Source organism: Falco cherrug, chromosome 12, assembly GCF_023634085.1.
Source record: "Falco cherrug isolate bFalChe1 chromosome 12, bFalChe1.pri, whole genome shotgun sequence".
In the NCBI taxonomy this organism is placed as follows: domain Eukaryota; kingdom Metazoa; phylum Chordata; class Aves; order Falconiformes; family Falconidae; genus Falco; species Falco cherrug.
The window spans coordinates 26,470,846-26,490,831 of record NC_073708.1 but is presented as its reverse complement, the minus strand read 5'-3'; the positions used below and the strand labels follow the sequence as shown (position 1 = coordinate 26,490,831).

Below are 19,986 nucleotides of genomic sequence, written 5' to 3'. Positions count from 1 at the left end.
CTGAAGATGGTAGCACATAGTACCTTTAAGGAGGGGATGAATTTTCATTTGCCAGGCCAGTGTGGTGAGATGCTTATAGTGGTCTTTTGGGGCTTGTGGGCTACAAAAGGGTGAGTTTGTGCCCCTTACATTTCTTCCCCGCTGTGCAAAAGGAGCAAAGAATTGTCATATCTGCCTTGCCAAGGACTGGGAAAAACCCCAGGGGGGAGTGCTACTATACGATAAGATCTAGACCTAAGGAACTGAGTTATAGGGGCAACCCTTCACCTACCACTCTCTCTTCAAACAGGATCTCTTCTACTTTCCCCTCTCCTGATAGCTGTTTTCCTAATTCTGCCTTAAGTTGGGGAGCTGCAGCCTCCTCGAGGTATTTTTCTAGTGCTTCGCTAGTCTTATCACTGGAAAGCTTCCCCCAAAACCTAATCTTAATCTGTTTTATTGTAAATTAAAGCCATTGTTTCTTGTCCCATCACCAGGAGATGCAGAAAAGTTTATCCTGTTCTACAGCAGCTTTTACTTATTTGCGCACTCTCTTCACTATTCTGTAGTCCAAAGTCCACAAATCTTTTCCATTTTGCCTCCTCAGGCTGTCTGGACCTGTGCTCATTCTTTCCAAAGCCCTTAAAGTCACCAGACAATTAAGCTGAAATTAAACCAACTTGAGGAGCGGCAGAGTCTAACTCAGCTTTGTGACTCCACAGCCAAACGCTGCTTCTTGCGCGAGCCTAGGAGGCAGCTGGGAGCTCCAACATCCAGCTTTGCTGTGACCAGAAATGGCTGCTGAGTGAAGAGCGTCAGACAACCTCAGTCCTCTGCGTAAGGGTTGACAGCAGCAGCAAACATCTTTTGGCGCCCGCAGGTGAATATTCCCCAGTGATTCAATGTGAACCTCAGTGTCCAAAGTGAATCTGAGGAGGAGGAGCTCTCTCCAAGTCATGCAGAGGTTGGTGTTGCTATGCCACCTGAGCTGTGGATCAGTAAGAATTCTCCAGGTGATACTGGAACTTGTGAATAGAGGCAAATAGGGCTCTTGGAATTATTTCTTGTTAGTAATATGGAGATAGAGATAGGCAACAGAAGTAGACAGTGGGAGAGCAAAACAGGATGTGGCCTCAAAAACCATGAAGGTTTAAAAGGAAAAAAAGAAGTCATATAAAATAATTAAGTTTACAAATAAGCACCCTAAACCGACAAAAAAACCCAAACCAAAACAAACTAAAACCCCCCAAACCGCCTCCTATACCTGTTATCTCTGACCACTGAGATTGTTACTCAATCTAGCTTCTCATTTTGTTGCATGGGCGCTGTGCCAGAGTAAGGAGCAGTGCAGCAGGCAAGGTCGCACCACGGTACGGAGAGTTTGAAGGGGAAGTGATTTTTATAGCCGTGACACTCTGGAAAATGGAGAGATGTGAAGTTTGCTGCTTAGGTCTCTCATAAACTCCAGGGGCTGCTGGTTAAATTATGGTCACAAGCATGTTGTTATGAAAGGCCTTTTCACCAGGGAAAGCAGTGACTCTAAAGCTGGCCCACCAGTTAATGCTGTATCCCCTTGCAAGCACTTGTTCTGAGATTCCCCTTTTGTAAATCAAGGGCCACTCCTGCACTGACTGTACAGCCGTGTACTTCCAGCCACTTCAGCAAAGCTGGCTGTTGTTTCAATGAGAGGAGCTGGTGAATCTGAGGTTTGGCAATGGTTTATTCCATCCCATCAAAGGAGTGAGGGGAAGAGACAGGCAGTGGAGAAGGGGAGAGCTGCAGACCTTTCCAGCATCTTTATCCAGACACAGACCCGCTGCTGCCAGCAGTCCTTCCCCAGGGAACGTGATGTAGGAAAACAAGCCAGCTTGGGTGAGTAGCTTTTTTAGCAAGGGCTTTGTGACAGCAGTCAGAGGAGTATTATTTGTGGCAGGACTATATATAACTATATTTGTGTGCATGTAGATTAAATATACATATGTGTAGTGCCTTATCACTGCATTCCAGCTTGAATGTAAAACACAAAGGAAAAATCAAAGGTTTTAGAAAAAGCTAAATTTATCTGGGAATGGGAATTATAATAGAAAAGAGGCAATTAATTGGGGGTGGGTGTAGAGATTACAGTAATATTTTACAATTTTTTACAAACATAAAAATTACATTAGTTTCTCGGCCTACTGCTTCTTCCTATTCACCAATACCACTCTGGAGTGATCACGTACAGATGAGGCGTGTCCAACAGATGCAGAGAGAGCTCCGTCCTGGCTTATGCGTGTCCCTGCTTTGGGGAGAATTCCCCCACTACAGCAGATAGCCTGAGCTTAAGCGTGGCAGTAACCCTTGAGTCCGAGTCAGCAACGTAGGCAGAAATGAGGTCTTGGCACTCATGAGCTGATGCCCCTTCTTATGTTACTTCATCTGACTCTGTTTGCCCTCTCATTCTTTAGTGCCACTCAGTCCCAAGCGAAGCACCCACCTTCATCATTGATTCATCCCTTGAGCTGGACCTGCTCTGTCATCCCAGCCCAGCCTGGTCCTTGCAGAGAGAGCAGGTGCCCTGTCTCTGGTTCGGCCAGGCGTAGTTCCCATTGCAAAACCAATCCCCAGATCTTTTTTGTGCTCTGTCAGCCCTGGAAATGCGCCACTTGCAGCAGAGCTTTCTGTTGCCTGCAGCGTACTCCGCTGTGCCTTATTCTGAATCAATACTTGCAGATACTGGAGATAACTCAGGGAGAGAAATAAATTAACATAGCTGAAGAAACAAAGATAATGATATTTTTTCTTCCTTTTCTTTTCTTCCCTCCCTTCTCCCACAGAATAAAATTTTCTTTTCTTCTCCCTCCCATCCTCATCTCAATGACCTGCACTTAGCAGGGCTCCAGACTCTTGAATTATTTCCCACTTTTCCATAAAGCTTTAAATCTTTTTGCTTGTTTTAATTGAAAAATTTCAATCAATCAATTTGCCCCTTCCCTACCCTCTCGCCTTCCTCCCCTCCCCCAAACAGACCCATTTGCAGTAAATAATCTGTAGCCAGACTTTCTGCTGTAAAGAAATAAATAATTCTGAATTTGCTGAATCCCGCCTGATCTCCCAGCTTTAAATCACTGCATTTTGTACTGAGCTCAGCCAAAATGTTGAACACACTGAAGCATGACTATTACTTGGAGACTGCAAGTGTTTTTAAAGGTACAGCCTCTGAGGCCATGGTCCTTCTTCCTCCCAGGACAGTCTGCGAGAGGAGCTAAGCCAGTTCCTGAGGATAAGTTGTCTCTTACTGCAGTTTGCCCACTACGAATGCAGATGTTGCCCTGTCTTAAAGGGACTTAGCAAAGACTGATTGAAGGCGGGAGGGTCTTTGAGCAGGTCCTTGGGAAGAGGCACCTTGACTGAAACTATCTAATAGCCACTGGACTGAGTTCTTTTCCAGATGGGTGATGTAAGGTAGGTTCCAGGAGGTCCTCTGCATCTGCTCAGACACTGGAGAGCAAGTGTCTGTGCTTCCAAGTGCAAATAGTTGCATTTGGACACCCAAGAGCCTGGGGTACCCCAGCCAGAGGAGAAAGGTCCCCCAAAATCATTACAAGTCCTGCAATCATTGTCAGCATTCTGCAACCCTCTTTATCTTTCCTCTATTAAAAAACTTTAAAATTAGTTATGTGCAGGTTTATGTCACAAAGGAACACAACCCTCGTATGTCTTAATTTCTTTAATTTCTTCTTTTTAGGATTGCTCTTGTCAAAGCTATAGACTATGCCCTGTCTAAAAATGCAAGCTGCAGCTAAAGAGGAAAAACGCAGCACGCAACAGATTTACTGATGCCCAGTTATGATTTATACAGCTCATGAGCTTCCAACAATTTAGAGATGAAAAATGGTTTATCTACACTTTCGTGTGTTGAGACACTCTTTCTACTATTTACCTTGAAACCAATTTTGTTTGGGCGGTGGTGAATGTTATGCATAAAGCCATGAGTGGAATGTTTAATGGGAACTCTCAGACGTGGAAAAATGGATGTCATCATGCTTCTGGGCTGAGATGTGAGGGACTAAGAGGATCCTCAAAAAGTTCTGCTCATGATTTTCTAGTGTATTTTGAGGGTTTTAATTAGAATTGGAAAGTATTGTACTCTTCTTGCATTTCCAACCAAGCTGAAAAAAAGAACTGTCAATACTTAACTTTTCATGCTGTTTTTCCCTTGTGCATTTGAGAACATTCATCAGTGATAGGAGAAGATTGTGAATGCTGGATTTTCACTTGGAAATTTCTTCCCCTCTCCTCATCCCTTCTCAGTATATCAGAGAAAATCAGCTCTGTAATTTTCATTGACTGTCTAAAGAGCTGAGGTCAGCTAATCCACAAGGGCTCCTTCCCAGATTTGGCAAGAGACCAGATTTAAACAATAGCAAAGTTCAGAAACACTAAAAATCACAAGAAGAGACTCATCCTAGTGTTCTCCTGATACTCCAAATAAACATCTGTCAGATCTTAATGTGAGACCAGTAAATGCAGACCCAAATAAATTTGGGGACAATTTGATAGAAGCTGTTATAATCAGGGTTTAAGTATCTAATTTTTAAAGTATACCAACACAAAGAGCAATGTAGATGCAATATTTTCATGAATGAAAATACACTGGTGCCGAAATTCACCCTTTCTGGGTTTTTCTTTTTCAGCTGTCAGCTTGGTTCTGACCCCTGTCCCTTAGATAACCTCATCAGGACTCAGTGCTCCATTTTCTTTGGTCATTTTACACTTTAGGCCAGATTACATTTACAGGAGGGCCCACTTCCATCTCCCATTGGTGTAGAGGGACCATGAGATGGATAAAATGTAACTTTCATGGAGCAATGTGAAGATGGCGTTAGGATAATGGAGCGGCAGTCAGAGATGTCACTGAAAAAATTGTGTTCGTAGCGCTGGTAAATGGCTTGTGGATTCAGAGGTAAAAATGTGCAGTGGCCCTGTTGTGTTCCCAATGTTACTTTGGTAGTGTCTTGAGATATCTTAATCCTCTCTGCTTCCGTGCTTGCTCTGGACAGCTTGATTTTCCTTTCCCTGGCTGTGTTTCTTGAATCCTATGTTGAATTATCTGCTCCTTCTTCATGGCCACATGTGGCAGCAGCTCTGCAGCTCTGTATTGCGTGGAGGCTTTCATCAGCAGCAAAATGCATTCAGCCGGGTGGTTCCTTCAGTGGTGCTGCTGTGCTGCAGAGGCAGAGCTGGGGTACACAGCCGCTCCACCACACTCCCCTCTGCTCCCCTTGTCTCTGCTGCCCTTCAATGGCAGCACTCTGGCAGGATCAGGAGTGTTTGGCTCTGTTCTGGCACTGGCTCCTGTGCAGCAGTTCCACCTTCTTGCCTTTTTCTCTCTCTGCCTCAGGATCCCTCTGCTCACCGCGCCCAGGTGTTAGCTGGGATCGGCTCCTTTCAGTTTAGTTCATGAGAAGGTCAGAAGCGATAGCTGATATTGAAATGAGTTCATGGTACAACGTGATCCTTGCAGCGCCGTCCCTCTGGCAGAGATAAAACAGTGCTCTCCACGATACCTGTTCCCCAACCTCCTCTTTCAGAGGAGGACAGAAAATTACAGGCCTCTGATTATTCAGGGAGAAGCAGCACACAACTTCAATCTTTGTAATCTCTTCCACCACAATCAAGCATTTCAGGACAAAGGCCTGAAAGCCTGAAATAGTCAGTCAGGGATCTTTCCTCCCAGTTCCTTCCCTGATAACATACAAGAGGAATAAAAGTGAAGTTTTGTCATTGCTGTTATGTCGTTTCCAAAAACATCTGTCCCATTTGGGATCAGGAACTGAGGCTGTTGGGAACAGAAATACTCTCCCTGGGGAGTGTCCTTTTGCTATTTCCAGGCTGGCTGTGGCCAGAGCATTTGTAGATCTTAAGGCCACATGGTCTGGTTGCATTTCCGTAGCTTGACCTGCCAAGAGGGTGTCACCAGTAATTCCCACGTCGAGCCTGGTTCTTACGCTTGAGCCTCGGTCCCACTGGAGGTGGCAGACTCTCCCCAGAACATGCGCACATGCACCTTGCAGCCCTGCAAAACCGAGAGCCTGAAGCTTTAGTGCTTGCCTGGCCAGGCCCTGCTCTCTCGAAAAGTCAGTAAAGAAGACTGGGTAAGTCCTGCCTCCTCCCCACACCCCCTTTTAGATGCTTTCTCCTTTGACAATGACTTTGAAATAGGTAACCAGATATACTAGACATTGTGAACCTTGTACCCCTGGAGTGACAGTCTCAGGGAAGGATGCATCATCAGCCTCAGGCTTGCACCGTGTGAAATGGTGATGAAAAGCCACAAAATAGCCCCTCACCCCCTGCCACCAGGACTTTATATTGCCTCAATTACACTTTGCTTAGAGTGCCCCCCCCCCCCCCCCCCTTAGATGTGATATGGGCAGCACATCTTATTTATTAGAGAACAGCGTCAGCCCTCTGAAATAAGACAAGTGAGAAACTAGTGAAAACAGCTCTGCTAAAACAGAGGACTAGTTCTGATCAGGCCGGGTGCGATATAACATGGTGGGTTAAACCCTTGTAATGCCATTTTCCATTAGAACTCTTGTTGGAGTCAGGAAGGGGTTTCATCCATTGATGGAAGCTGTTATAAACAGATGACAAAACCTCATCCATATTTCTCTTGAGATTGTACAAAGCTGACAGTATGCTAGCTGACCACAGTCATCTGGGACTCTCCCACACAAAATAACACTCTTCATAAATAACAGGATTGTTGTGCTGGACTGAGATTTGCTGTAGAATTCGGTTTTGTCAAACAAAGAACTACTTCTGGCTTTTAATTTGAGCTATTAAAAAGATTCACCTTTCACTTTCTGTCTTATCTTCCTTCCCCTTTAAAGATTCACCTTTCTCTTTCTGTCTTATTTTCCTTCCCCTTTCTCTCCCTTTCCTATTTTTTTTCTTCTTCTCTCTCTGTCTTTAGGATAACATAAAGCTGTTTGTCTAAAACAAAAGACTTGCATGGATCTGGCCAGCGGTGCCTCTGGATTGAATAGTCATGATTTCAAATCCTGTTTAGGACTAAACTTGGACAGATTCCATAAGCTAATAACCTAGTGCAGTGTTTCAAATTGATGGAGGTGCCATCCTCTAGATGAGACATAAAAACAGAGATCCAATCTGCTTGGCAGAGACCCCACAGGACTTATCAAAGATGAGTGGGAGCTGCTAACTGTTTTGCCCTTGTCAAATCCTTACCACCACCACAGCTTCTCTTCCTGTTCCAAAGCAATGACACTGGACCTTATGAAAATGAGATGGCGAACTTGAAGGAGCCATCCTTTTCCTAATTATTTAAAGCAGTTTGCAGTGTCTGGCAAAAGGGGGAAAGAGAGATAATCCACTCACTTGAAAGTGAAATGACCCTGAATTTCAAAAAGCAAAACAAAAGCGAGTGAATGGTGCCACCATGCTCTGCAGCAGTGACATTATTAAATGATCAGTGAGCTATTAAAGCAGCAACATTTAGTACCTCCCATAATAACTTGTACTGCTAACTGGTTTCCAAATTGAGATTTTTATTGCCTCCATGCACAGACAGAACAAGGCTGTGTCTGTGCTTCTAGAGGCTACAGTTTAAGCAGGCTGTTTGCAATAGGAACGATGAATCTTCTCAGTTGAAAAACAGTAACGGCTTGTGAGGTTCCCCACTCCTCTGTCCTCTTTTCTTATCAGGGCTGGAAGCTTTGGGGTGTGAGGCATGGTGGGATCCTAAATACGGAGGATTTTGCAGAAAGCCCAGCATAATTCTTGAACTTCCTAACATCTGTGAAATTTGGCAGAGTTCTATATAAGCAGACTGTCCTGAAATCTCCCCCAAACCGCTGATGCCATTCAAAGAGTGAATGCTGTGAGAATGGCGTTTGCGGGAGGGGCATTGGGCACACACTGGTTTCCACTTCCAGGCAGAAATATGGAGCACGGAGGAACGAGTCTGTGGAGAAGGAAGAGAGAGGAAAGGGAACTGCAGATGCTATTAAAGGTGAAGGCTCACCCGGATGTTTCCACCATGACTCTCCCAAATGGATTTCTACTGTCTCATACAAGCTGAGCTCCTGTGATGGAACAGCTTGGAAATGGCTTTCCAACAAGCGCAGTTCAAGCTAGGTAGGGAGCTCCTGTGGGCAAAAGCACAGCATGTGTGATTGCAGAAAGGAAGCTGGTTGAAAAACAAACAAACAAACAAACAAGCCACTCAGCAAAAGTGGGTTCTGATTGTAGTTGCAGTTATTTTCATGCCCACGACATACTGTAGGCCAAAGTAGAGCCTGGGTCTTCCATGCACCTGCACATAAATGCAAATGTTATTGCCTTGATTTGTTTTTCTCCATCACTTCTGCACATGCATGCTGCCTGTACTCGCTGAGTGCGTCAGGCCATGCCTTGCCCAGGCTAGGCAGCCACAGGGAGAGACTTACTGCTGCTTCAGGTTTTATGCATCGAGTGCCTGACTTCCATGACAGAAACTGCTCATCCTTTACTGAGATGGCAGGCAGAACTGAGGGGGTGGGATGGCTCGAGACGCTAGTATTACAACATGCACATTTTCTATTCCATGCTGGTTCGAGCCTCTTTCCACCAGTGCTGATTGCAAGCTGTTCCCATTTTGTGACTTTTCAGCGGCTGCATGTGGCACAGGGGTGCATGTCCAGTGTCTTCACAGTGCCTGCCTACCTGTGTGTCCATGCTCCTCAAAATGCCTTTACCTTTCCTGGTGATCTTAGCAAACATGAAGTCTGTATGGGCTGCAAAACATAGTAAGAACTGTAGAAAAATGAGGTGAAGTAGCCTTAGAGGCTCTTCTATATACTTCCTTTTCCAAACTTCATGCAGGACCAGTTAAACCTAAACCATTCATGTCTGCTGTGGGTTTAACCTGTTCTTCAAGACCTCTGGTCTGGAGATTTCCAGATGTGCTAAGGCAAGTTGTTCCAGTGGTTAACTGTCCTTACCTTTAGAAAGGTGCTCCTAAGGCCCAAGTCCAGCAGAAGAACTGGATTCCTCCAGGTCATGGTTGAGGCAGAGTTGTAAGGTACCACGCAGGAGCTCGTGTAGCCACTTCCTCAGCTGCACCCGCTCTCAGCTAAGGGCTTCCTCCCCCAGGACGCAGGTCAGGTGTTTCCCACTGTGCAAACACAAGCGATGTAGAGAGACAAAGAAAAGGGCAGCAGGGCCATTGCTGGCAGAGGAGCCTTCCAAGATTGGCGCTGACAAAATATCCTAGAGACTTTACTGAGTCCAATTACTACTTTATGTCTTTAAAGTGCTGAGTAAATGAAAGAAACGACAAGATCAAGCTATGTTAGTCTTCTCAATCCCTTAAATGTTTGACAGCCCTCTCCCCTTTCTTGCTTCCTCAGACTACTTTGAACTCTTAACCTTTGCCGCTGCTTTGAGTTCACAACTGCAGAAACCAAACTACCCCCAGCCATCCCCAAATTCCAATAACAATAACAAAACATTTTCAAAGCCAACGCTGCCCTCCCTCAAATGGATGAAACTTTAAGCTGTCTCTAACTTTCTGAACTTTCATGCACGTACAGTTTGTCTCGTCCGTCAGTGCTGGCAGGCTGCAGGGGAGCTGCTGGGTACTGCAGCAGCCCTGAGACAGCCGGTGCTGTTTCACACAACCAACTATCCCTGTCCGCACAGACAACAGCCGTGAACACCAGCTGTTCAGGCTGTGCTGTACTGTTGGGTGGCAGAATATAGATGCCTGCAGCACATATGGTATTAGGATCGCAATGATAATATCAGGGTAGACCCTGAAAGAGAAGGGATACATCCATGTGACCATCCCTAGGCGCAGCAGTGGGAACTGGAAAAGTGGGAGCAGATCACTGGAGAGAAAAGCAGCGTCAGGAGTCATCCTCAGCCGCTAGAACTGGGCTTGGCTGCAGTGTGAGGGGAGCTGGTGGCTGGCTTTTTGCAGAACTAGAGCTAAAGACTAAGTCAAATCAGTTCGACCTCCCCTTTAAATAAATAAATAAATGATAAACAGAGATCTCATGGTAATGCCTGAACCTGATGTCTCATGCTCACTTGTTTTGATGTGTCTAATGTAAGTGGGTGGGTAATAAAAGCTTCATTTAGAAGCTAGCATCTTCACAGGCACTGCTGGAAGCCCCTGGGACACTGCACTTCTGGAATCTTCCTCTAATGGAAACATCAGCAGATAACTATTGATAAAGCAGAGCATGCACGCATGCACACCAAACAACCCAGCAGCAGTTTATTTTCCTCAACTGCTGGGTGTCGGAGGCAGAGGTGTATTTAGATTCCCCAGGTGATGTACCCACCTTAGCTACTGCATCAGCGCTCCTGAAAAGTCCATTATGATGACCATTTGGGTCACTGCACTGGCAAAGCGTGTGGCTGTTGTAGCCTGGATAGGCATCAGTTCGAAAAAGGCAAATAAAGGAGTCCTCAGCCCTTGTAATACAGCTGTGGATAATGGCATCAATTCCATCTCTCCCAGTTGGACATCACCCTGTACGTGATAAGTAGGCGCTGCTCTGTCACAGGCAGACCCAGTGCTGACGTTTCACATGAGCGGGAAATTTACCCCATGGACCTGTTGTCTCAGATATGGTTTTTCAACACATTTGCAGGTTATTCAGCTTCCTTTTAGGCAAATGAGTCTTCAGGAAGGTCTGGTTCCTGTGCCTGCAAGGTCTCGGTGGCAGCTCCGAGGTGCAGCACCTCCCTAGCGTTGGGCTCAGCTGAAGAGGGAACTGTGGCTAGTGAGAAGAGCCCCTGGAGTTACTGCTGACCTCCTTAAGGTAATCTGCTCTCCTTCCAGTTCAGTGCCAAAATCGCTATTTCAAGTCCTGAATACAACAGAGTTAAAGAACAGTATATCCTCCCAGGACAGTGGAGGGGGCACCGCTAAAGATCTGGAGGGCTACAGCCTTAATCCCAACCTTGAGTTTGTGCACTGGTCCATGGCTGGTTCATACTATGACACTGTTGACATTGCTTCCTGGTTGCAAGCACAGAAATACTGCCTGTAGCCAAGCACTTTTAGGTAATTATTTTTGCTGAATGTGGAAATTGTAAGGCCCCTTTTGTCTAGTGTATTACTTCATGACAACCACTGGGATCTGCAGCCAGGAATGGGGGAAAGGGAGAATGTTTCCTCTTGTCTGCAGTTTTATGCAGCATCTGCCTGTGAAAACAAGAAGCAAACAAGATGACCCCCACTTTATCTGCTTGCGCAAGTCATTTTGCCTGAAGCCTGAGCACTGTGGGATGGTTAATGTAAAACTTGTTCATGCATTAAATAGGAGTAATTTACCTTTAGACTCTGCTTTTTTCTTATTATTACTTTTAATTATTAAAACAAAAAAAATCTCCTTAATTAAAACCTCACAGATATGAAGCTTGGAAGAAATGTGGCCAGGACTTTCTTGGATTACTACAGGCTGAATTCCTTGGTGGACAGACCACTAGCACCTACTCCTAAAACCCGGTAGGTCAGAAAGCAATTTCTCTTGCTTTAGCAGGGCTGCTTTTTAATACCTTTCATTACTAAACTTCAGTGCTACTGCATTACGGCTTTATAATAAGCGTGTTAGTCTAACTGTGCTTATATTATTGAAATTCCATTCGGAAATAAAGCATTTATGATCAGGAAAGATACCGGGTTTATGTCTGAAAAAATATCCAAAAAAGAGGATTTGGGAGATATTGATATCTTTCCTGAATTCTGTCTGCTGTACACCAATCTCACACCAGTATCTTTAATGGACTTACCCTTCATGTATCTCCCGAGAGAGAGAGGAGAATCAGACCCACTTTATTTTGAAAAGTTTTAATTCTGGAAGTGAAAAATCTTTCAGTGCTTCAGGAAATTACCAGCAAGCCTGTGCTAAAGGCAGGGTTCTCCATTTCCCCGTGGACCTGCTGCAGTGCTGGCAGCCAGATGGCAGGTTCCTTCTGCCAGTCCAAATGGGAGCCTTTACTTGGGGATCCCCTCTCACCCTGTCTTTACTCCAGCTTTACAACCAGATTAAGTGGATGTTTGTCCAAAAGGAAGTATTTTTGGACATGAAGTAAGGCACCAGTGAGCAATGCACAAAGGTGTGAACAGAAGGCTTGAAATGCCCAAGCTTGAATCTGGCAGTGCTGCTGGCCTTCTGTCTGGTGTTGGCCAAGTGTCCCTTCAGTGTCAACTGTTTGTTGAGAACCATCATTCCTTGAACAGGCAAAGCTGTCTGAAAACATGAGGAGGGGAGCAGAGCAGGAACCAGAGCTCCTGTTTCATGGGAAGCACCATATTTGGAATTTGTCTCTGTTCCGAGAAAACAGCAATAACGCCTCCAAACTAAAAATCTCCAATTCAATGCATTTGGGCCAATGGGAACGTTTCATTTGGGTTTCAACTTTTAATAGCACAACCAAATACAATTTCTATTTTGCAGTGGAAAAGCCAATTCCAAATTGCCAAGGGAGGCAGCTGAGCCTTGAAATCCACTCCCTTCTTCTCCCCACTTTCCCCTCACCTCCCACCCGCCCTTAAAAAGGTACCTGTGGGAACAGTTTCTTGTTTGCAAAGGAACACTTTCCTACTGAAGATTTTCTAGGGATGGATAAGATGGATGTTACGAATATAAGCCCAGACCATAGAGCGACTGCTGGAGTTCCTCCCGCAGCCTTTAAAAATCCTCTCGGCGCAGCCATTCTGGCAGTTCCTTATATATGTGGTCAGAGCCAGTCTGACTGCCTTAGGTGTTTAAATGCCCTGCTTTGAGTCCTTCTCCCTTCCTCTGTTCGTGATCTTGACACAACAGTTTAGGCTGGCTCAAGGAGGATTGTCAGCGTTGCAGTTCTGAATGCTCTTATCTGCAGAGACCTGCAGGGTTAGCAGAGAAAAACATCCAGCATCTTCCTCTCCTCTGGAAATTGAATGTATCATTTCTCTCAGACTCCCAGGGGCCACAGCCTCCGAGGCTAAAACCCACAACTATTACTGAACCTAATTACCACCTGACAGCAAAGTGCTTTTCCGTAGCATCATTCAGTTACCTCATCAAAAAGAATGTTTGTTTGCTTTTTTCATTTTAAATTAAAGAACCACGGACAGTGGTAACTGAAGCATTTTAATCATATCAAATATCCATGTCCATCTCTATAGTGAAAGCCATGCCAGCAGGGAAAGATACACATCTATAATCAGGTTGCACAGAGCAAATTTTTCTCGTTCCTCCACCAGAGTCTAATGGGGTGAGGGATCTTTTGTCTGGGGAGTGCTACCTTGCAGTAAAATCCTAAATATGGTAAATGTTCAGACCAAAGCCAACAGAAGTTTAAGGAATAGATTTTTAAAGATTCATGTTGTTAATTTCCTGATAGCTTTCAAATACTGGCTTTTCCCTGTAAGTAGGCAAATGCCTTTTATTTGTATCCAGGGCTTTGCCACCTGACATTTGATCAGAGCCTGTATATATATATAAAACGTACGTCAGTGAAATGGAATTGTTCTTTGAAGCTGTCGTGTTAACTGCAAACCTGTCCACAAGAAAATCTTGCAAACTGCTGGGAAACACAGGGGAGATGATTGTGGCTCTAAATATGCCTTGGCTAGGCAGTGGCACTCAGAAAGGATTGGAATATGTAAAATAATACTAAATATCTGTGTAATCAGGACTAATTATGTGGCATGGTTATTAGCTTGAAACAGGACATGTTGTGCCCACAGTTTATGAAAATATATTAAAACATTACCAGATTCCACATACTCATTGAAAGAAAGCTGCAGAGTTAATAAACGTGTAAGGGATAACTAATTGGCTGCTTTGTCCCAGCCTACTACAGGCAGAACAATTTCTGTATGAGGGAATTAGTGCAGCCAGAACGTATTATAATGATAGCCCTGGAAATAGCAACAACCTGAAACACTTGCAGAGCACATCTGACTGAAAGATCTTTAAGAAGGAAGTGTTTATGTTGGCATCAGCATGTTGCAGAGAAGTAAACTGAGCTTTCTCTGACCTTCCCCCAGTTCCCTGGGAGCCCAGCCCAGTGGCCATGCAGTGTTTCCCACAGCCTGCAAGGGAAAGTCAGGACCTGTTTCAAACAGTAACCCTAACGCGCCTGGCAGTCCTCAGCATGGGAAGACCTCATGATCCTACAAAAATGCCCGGTTCAGACAGATAATGTCTGTTGTTACCAGCATGCTAAGCAATTATTTTCCTTAAAGTGATGTGTCTGTAGCAAGATAGGAAAGCATCAGTGACTCAGCTGGAGAGGGCAGGAAGGTTAGAATATTTTCCTATGTGAGCTAATGAATTAAAAGCCTTGCTGAAAATGCTGGACATCTTCTGGAGTGACAAGCTGGTAGGCCTATGAATTTCTAACAGTAAAAGAGATCTCTGGGCTGCCTACAGAAACTGCTGGAGAAAAGAGTGCTGCCACTTCGACCTGCTTCAGAGAGGCTCAGGGAAGTCCATCCTGGACACAAAGACATCTCTCTAAGGTTGGGTTAAGTGGACACAGAGCAGGAGAGCGCATTGTAGAAAGGGCTGTCAGGTGGCAATGAAGGTTCATGCCCTTCCTCTCCTTCTTGTTATGTCCTTTTTTTAAGCTGCTCAGTGATCAGTAAATTCTGCTCCCACTGCACTCACTGGAATGCATTTGAGTAGGGCTCCCTTTGATGCTGCCGGTGGCACTGGGAGCTCTTCCACTTGCCGAGTCTGTCTTGCGCTCATTTCTTTCTACTTGTGCCAGAGTAAAGGTGAACATTGCTTGGGTCGAAAGTGAGAAATGTCCTCCACTAAAATCTTTTGTAAAAGGTGAAAAATTTGGAAGAGACTAAGAGAAAGCAAAATACAGCTGTTACAGAGAATGGTTAAGGTAGGAAACCAGAATTTTTTGCTGAAAAATTTGCAAATGCCAGTCACCTTGCGCTGCCTTAAGTCCACCCCTTTGCCCGTAGCAGCATTGCTCTGTTATTTCACTCTGGTTCACTGACTGCACAGCAGAGCCCTGCTCCAGCACAGCATCAGCAGAGGAGCTGCTGCCTCTTTAAACCAGTGACTTTTTTTTCTCTGAGAGCCACCATTTCCATGTTTCTCATTTTCTGCACACACTGGAGTTCAATTTATAGAAGTGCTGAGTGCTTACAACTCTGGCTGAGGTTAGGGGGGCTGGGCTTTGAACAGACACAATGTGGGTACCCTGAAAAATCCCACCTGGCCCTCCCTGTTGGAGCATTCTGCAACTTCTGTCTGCAGCACGTTTTCATGTGGGTATAACCCATGCTCTCTGCTCACGGGAGTGCTGGAAGAAAAATTCTTTCCTGTGTGGGAAGCTCACAGCTGCTGCACTGACACACATGAGAGAAAAGTCCAGGAGAAGACGAATAATTCTGCTAAGAGCAGGGATTTGATGGCATGCAGCAAATAATGCCTGGGGCCACACACCGAACAATAAAAGGACAGGACAAAATATTGACTGGCCCTTCATTAGTTGCTGCCTGTCCGTCGTGCCCTGAATGAAACAGCAGTCTTGCTGAAGAAAAAGTAGGCTGTGATGAGGTAATTAAAGACCACATCAGAAGGCGTATCTGCCAGGAGGTTGAATTAAAATTGTTCTGACAGCCTTTACTCTGGCAATTCCTCCTTTTGCTGCTTGACTTTGCAGCCTTAATGATGATGTATGAGTTCACAGCTGCATATCCAACAGGCTGGATAGACCCACGGGACTGTCCCGTCATCCTCAGAGGCGGTGGGCACCATCACCTGCATCACGCTGGGTGGAGCTGGGGAATGTCTTGTGTACAGGCACAATCTGTTTGGAGGCACTTCTGCCCGGGCAACTTAGCCCTTCAAGTTTTGAGCCCCACCTTGACCGTAAAGGGCTGGGTCCAGAGGTTGTGTGGTCTTACAGGCTCAGACTGATACCATCCCAGGGATTTGCTGCTTTCTGGCACCTGCTGTGTGTGGGTCTTTCTGTCCCACTGGATCTGGGATGTTCTTCCCAGTCCACCTCTTCCTGTGTTTCAGAAAAACTGCTCTCTACGCTTTGAAGCTCTGCTTTCAGGATTTTTGAGGTTTCACCTACACCCGGTAGTGCTTTCTTTGACCTGGCGATGACTGACATGAGCTGGGAGTGAAGCCACCCATCTGCTTTAAATAGATGGCTGCTTCTTGTCATTCTCCAGGGGCTCTCTTCGCGGCCATCCCCAGCTCACTTCTCCCAGACTTAAATCACTGTCTTGTCATCTTTTCCCCCACCATTTTCAGAAGCTAAGAGCAGAGCAGAGTCTAATAAACATAAAAACATGTTCCAGACCAGATTTGATCTCAGTACAACAGAGATCTGAAATACTCCATAGCTTCCAGGGCACAGGAGCATTGCAATGCTGTGAAAGGAGAGAAAGGAAAATTGGGCACCTTTTCTCTTTCTCTCATTGCTTCTCTCACATAGAAGGAGATGTTGCTGGTCATCTTTGAGCCATACATTCCTTTAGCTCTGGTGACAGGGCATAGGCATGGGTCAGTATAGGAATATAAAGTCCAATTAGCAAACTGGTTTGAGTGAAATGTCTGTGTGGGGCAAACAAACCACCTCCACCAACACATCGGCAAGGAGGCAGCTCAGATTTCTGCCGCACACTTCAGCCACACTGAGAGGCTACCACTGCTACTAAAAGCAAATGCAGTGTCTCTGTATTTTTTTTAATTTTTGTTGTTGTTGTTATTATTGTGAAATAAAACTGACTTCAAGGAGAAGTTCCCCGGAGCAATCCTGAAGATATATGTGGGTCTGGTCTTTCCCCTTGCCCACACACAGGCTCTTCACCTCCCCAGGCTACTTGTAACACCAGTGGCTTACCCTATACACTCCTGAGGAGGTGAAGGGACTCCCAGAAAGTCCCAAGGCACCAAAATGATGCCGGTATCACAAACACTACTGTCAATGCCTCTTGAATTGTGCAGATACAGCAAAGTAAATGTTTTTTTCCCCTTCCTCCAGTGCTGCTCCAGGGAAAGGTCAGCAAAACCACTTATAATTTGTAGAGAAAGGTGGAAATTAAATGAGGGCAGGGAAAAACAAAAAAGAGAAAAGAATTTAAAAAAAAAAAGAGAGAGAGAGAGAAAAGAAAAAAGGAAAGGTCAGGTTTCCATCGCCATCCCAGCTCCCTTGGAGGGAGGATTGCAACCTGCCTCAGGGATTTCACCAGGAAGGACCTGGTCCATGGGCACCCTATAGCTCTGTCGCTTTTCTAGGGACAAGTGGGACCAAACAATGATGTTTAAAAGCCTTCCTTACGTTACCGGCAGGGCCAGCTAGGGCTGCACTGCTGCACGATCCTAACAGCTAGCACAGAGACGCTGCCTCGCAGCTGGATCTTGCAGACTGTCTTACCTGGCTCCCTACTTGTTCAAACAGTTCAAAGCTCATATGAGTGTCTAAAAAACCCCTTGCTTTACCCTCCCATGTTAGCTGGTGCTCCTTTAAAAGGAAAATTTAAAAAACCCAACAAACTGCTGAGGAGTCAAACAATTTCAGTGTGCTTTCCAGAGCTGTGAATTGTATTAGTAATGGGAACACTACTATGGTTTAAAGGCAAATTATATGTTTTGCCTCAAAAATTAATTTTTGTTTTTTTCTCCTTCCCTATTGGTAATTATAATCTGTCAGCTCACTCCCACACATGTCTGCATATTTTATGCAACTCTTGATACTTGAAGCTGTCATTAAAGAAAACCCTTCAGGTTTTCAATGGTGACACATTTGTGTGGGTTCAATGAAAAGGATCCATTTGCCGTTTGGGGAGATCTGCAGTGCTTGGCCAGCTCCCAGCAGAGGGCTCACCAAAATTCCACATTACAACAATTACCTTGTCAAGCACTTGGGAACCAGAGCGAAGGCTGGCAGGATTTTACCCTGGATTTAAGCAAGCACACACTAAAGCACATGCAAACAGTCAAACACACCTCTGGCTTGGTCCTGCTTTCAGACAGTCCCTGAACAGAGGGTGTGTAAAAATACTTCAGGACCAGCCCAGGGAGCCAGTGTGCCTGACGGGTGGCTCAGCAGGAGAAAATAATCTGCATTACTGTATGAAGTAGATTGGGTCCATGTTAACAATCCCTTTCAAAATGAAAGTGCTGTCAGCTGATTTAATTTAATTTACTCTACCTTAATTTACTTTTGGAAATGAGCTAAATGAATAAATTGAATTATGGCTACTTTAACTCTGAAGGAGCATATCCACATAGGAGCTTACTGTGGTTTCACTAATCAGCTTTACATTTACACCCTAAATGTATTTGGATTAGCTCTCACAGGCATCCTCAGCATCCTCATGTAGATATGCCTGGAGATACCCACCTGCTTTCTTCTTCCTTTCTTGGGTTTGTTGCTCTGAGGAAGCCAGGGCTCAGTAAGCAAATTTACAGCATCTGTGTTATTTCATGCCTCACCTCTGCCTGGACTTTCCCTGTATTTCTGAAGAGCAAGAGCACTCTGCTCTGAAAGCAGAGACAGCTGCTATGTGTGGGGTGGGTCAACATGGGTAATGTCTGATGTACATTGCACGTTAATCCCAATATCACATTGCTAATTTGAACAAGCTCAAGAGACTGTCATTTTCTGCTACACCTCATCAGGTAAGTGCAACCCATTATTCTACTGCTGCTCCTTAGGAAATAGGAGGACAGGAGACAAGACAAAATCTATTTCCATCCTCTCTGCAGCTTCCTGCTCCAGGGTCAGTAAAGATATACAACAATGGCTGGGTCTGAGCCATGTGCATTGCTTGTAATTGTGGCTACTTGTGTGATAATGTGGTTCCAGTTACAAGCTAATGACTCCTGCTTCCATCCACTGTCTCCTCGGTGAAGCAGGTGTCCTTGCTGCAGTGAGCTGGGGAAGGAGGCCAGGAACTAAGGGATGGATGGCAAGTAGCAGGATCCCTTCTGTGGCAAAGACATCTGCAAACTCTCCTGGGGAGCAGGCTCTAATATGACGCCTTCTCTAGGAGCAGCATGGACCAGCCCCTGCATTCAGAAAAGTAGGGCCACAGGGTACGGACCTGATGAGATTTCCAGATAGTGCCGGGATTCTCCATATACCGCATTAGCGAGGTTTCTATGGCCCAGAAATCATAATCTGCTGTAATAGGTGGGTGGTCATCTGGCAAGCTTGAATTTGTGCTCACTTTCTGGAAACAGGCACTGGTGACTGCTTAGGGGAACAAAAAATATCAAGCCTGTGGTAATGGCTTGATTCTGACCTTTGCTCTAACATTTCAAATTTGTTTTTATCACTTCTAATTGGCCTTGCTTTGGAGCATGCACATTACCTAACTGCCAGGGTCATTATCTTCTGGGCCATTTGATTTGTGTTTTTCACATTTGAAACTTTTCAGATAATCCCAGAAAATACTGTGCTCCCCTCGCAGTGTCAGATATGGGCCTGGTTAATTGTACATCCCTGAGAGTGAAGTATTTGAAGTAATCAGGCGTTGATTGTTCAGCTGTGATGGACGTAATGGAAACGCATCTCTTCTGTGCAGAGGGGAAAGTGTAAAAAATTAGATCAGCAGCTACACAAAAGCAGACAGATTTCTTGGTTTCAGGGATCAGAGGTTAGCCATTTTCCAGCCTTGATGATTCATTTTTGATCCCACTCACGTGGCATCGATAACTTTTTTTCTCCGCCCTTTGCAATTTAAACACAAATTCTCTTGTATTTTGGCCTTCTTTAATACACCAGCTGCAAAGTCACTAATTCAAATCTATTGCTCCCCACCTCAACTTGCTTCACTGGATGGAAACAGAAGTCAAGAAACATTTGTGTGCGAAAGAGCTCAAAATGCCACAGCATAAGCGTGCTTATGGCGGTGGCTTTGTAGAGCTTAGCTGTTCTAAAACATTAGCCTGATGCATAAGTCTGCTGATTCATTTTCAGATCTTTAAAGGTTTCCTAACAATTAGAAATCCAGATACAGTTGTTTTA

At 45.0% G+C, this 19,986-nt stretch overlaps 1 protein-coding gene across 2 annotated transcripts in view; it reads left to right on the top strand.

Annotated features, from left to right (window-relative positions):
- LOC102050576 (BEN domain-containing protein 5) overlaps window positions 1–19,986 on the top strand; it is a 965,017-nt gene that overhangs the window by 938,870 nt on the left and 6,161 nt on the right. For both annotated transcript variants that reach the window (XM_055724205.1, XM_055724204.1), the window contains exon 12: window positions 11,392–11,488. In XM_055724205.1, coding sequence (XP_055580180.1) covers window positions 11,392–11,488 — 97 coding nt within the window. The remainder of the gene's footprint in view (window positions 1–11,391; window positions 11,489–19,986) is intronic.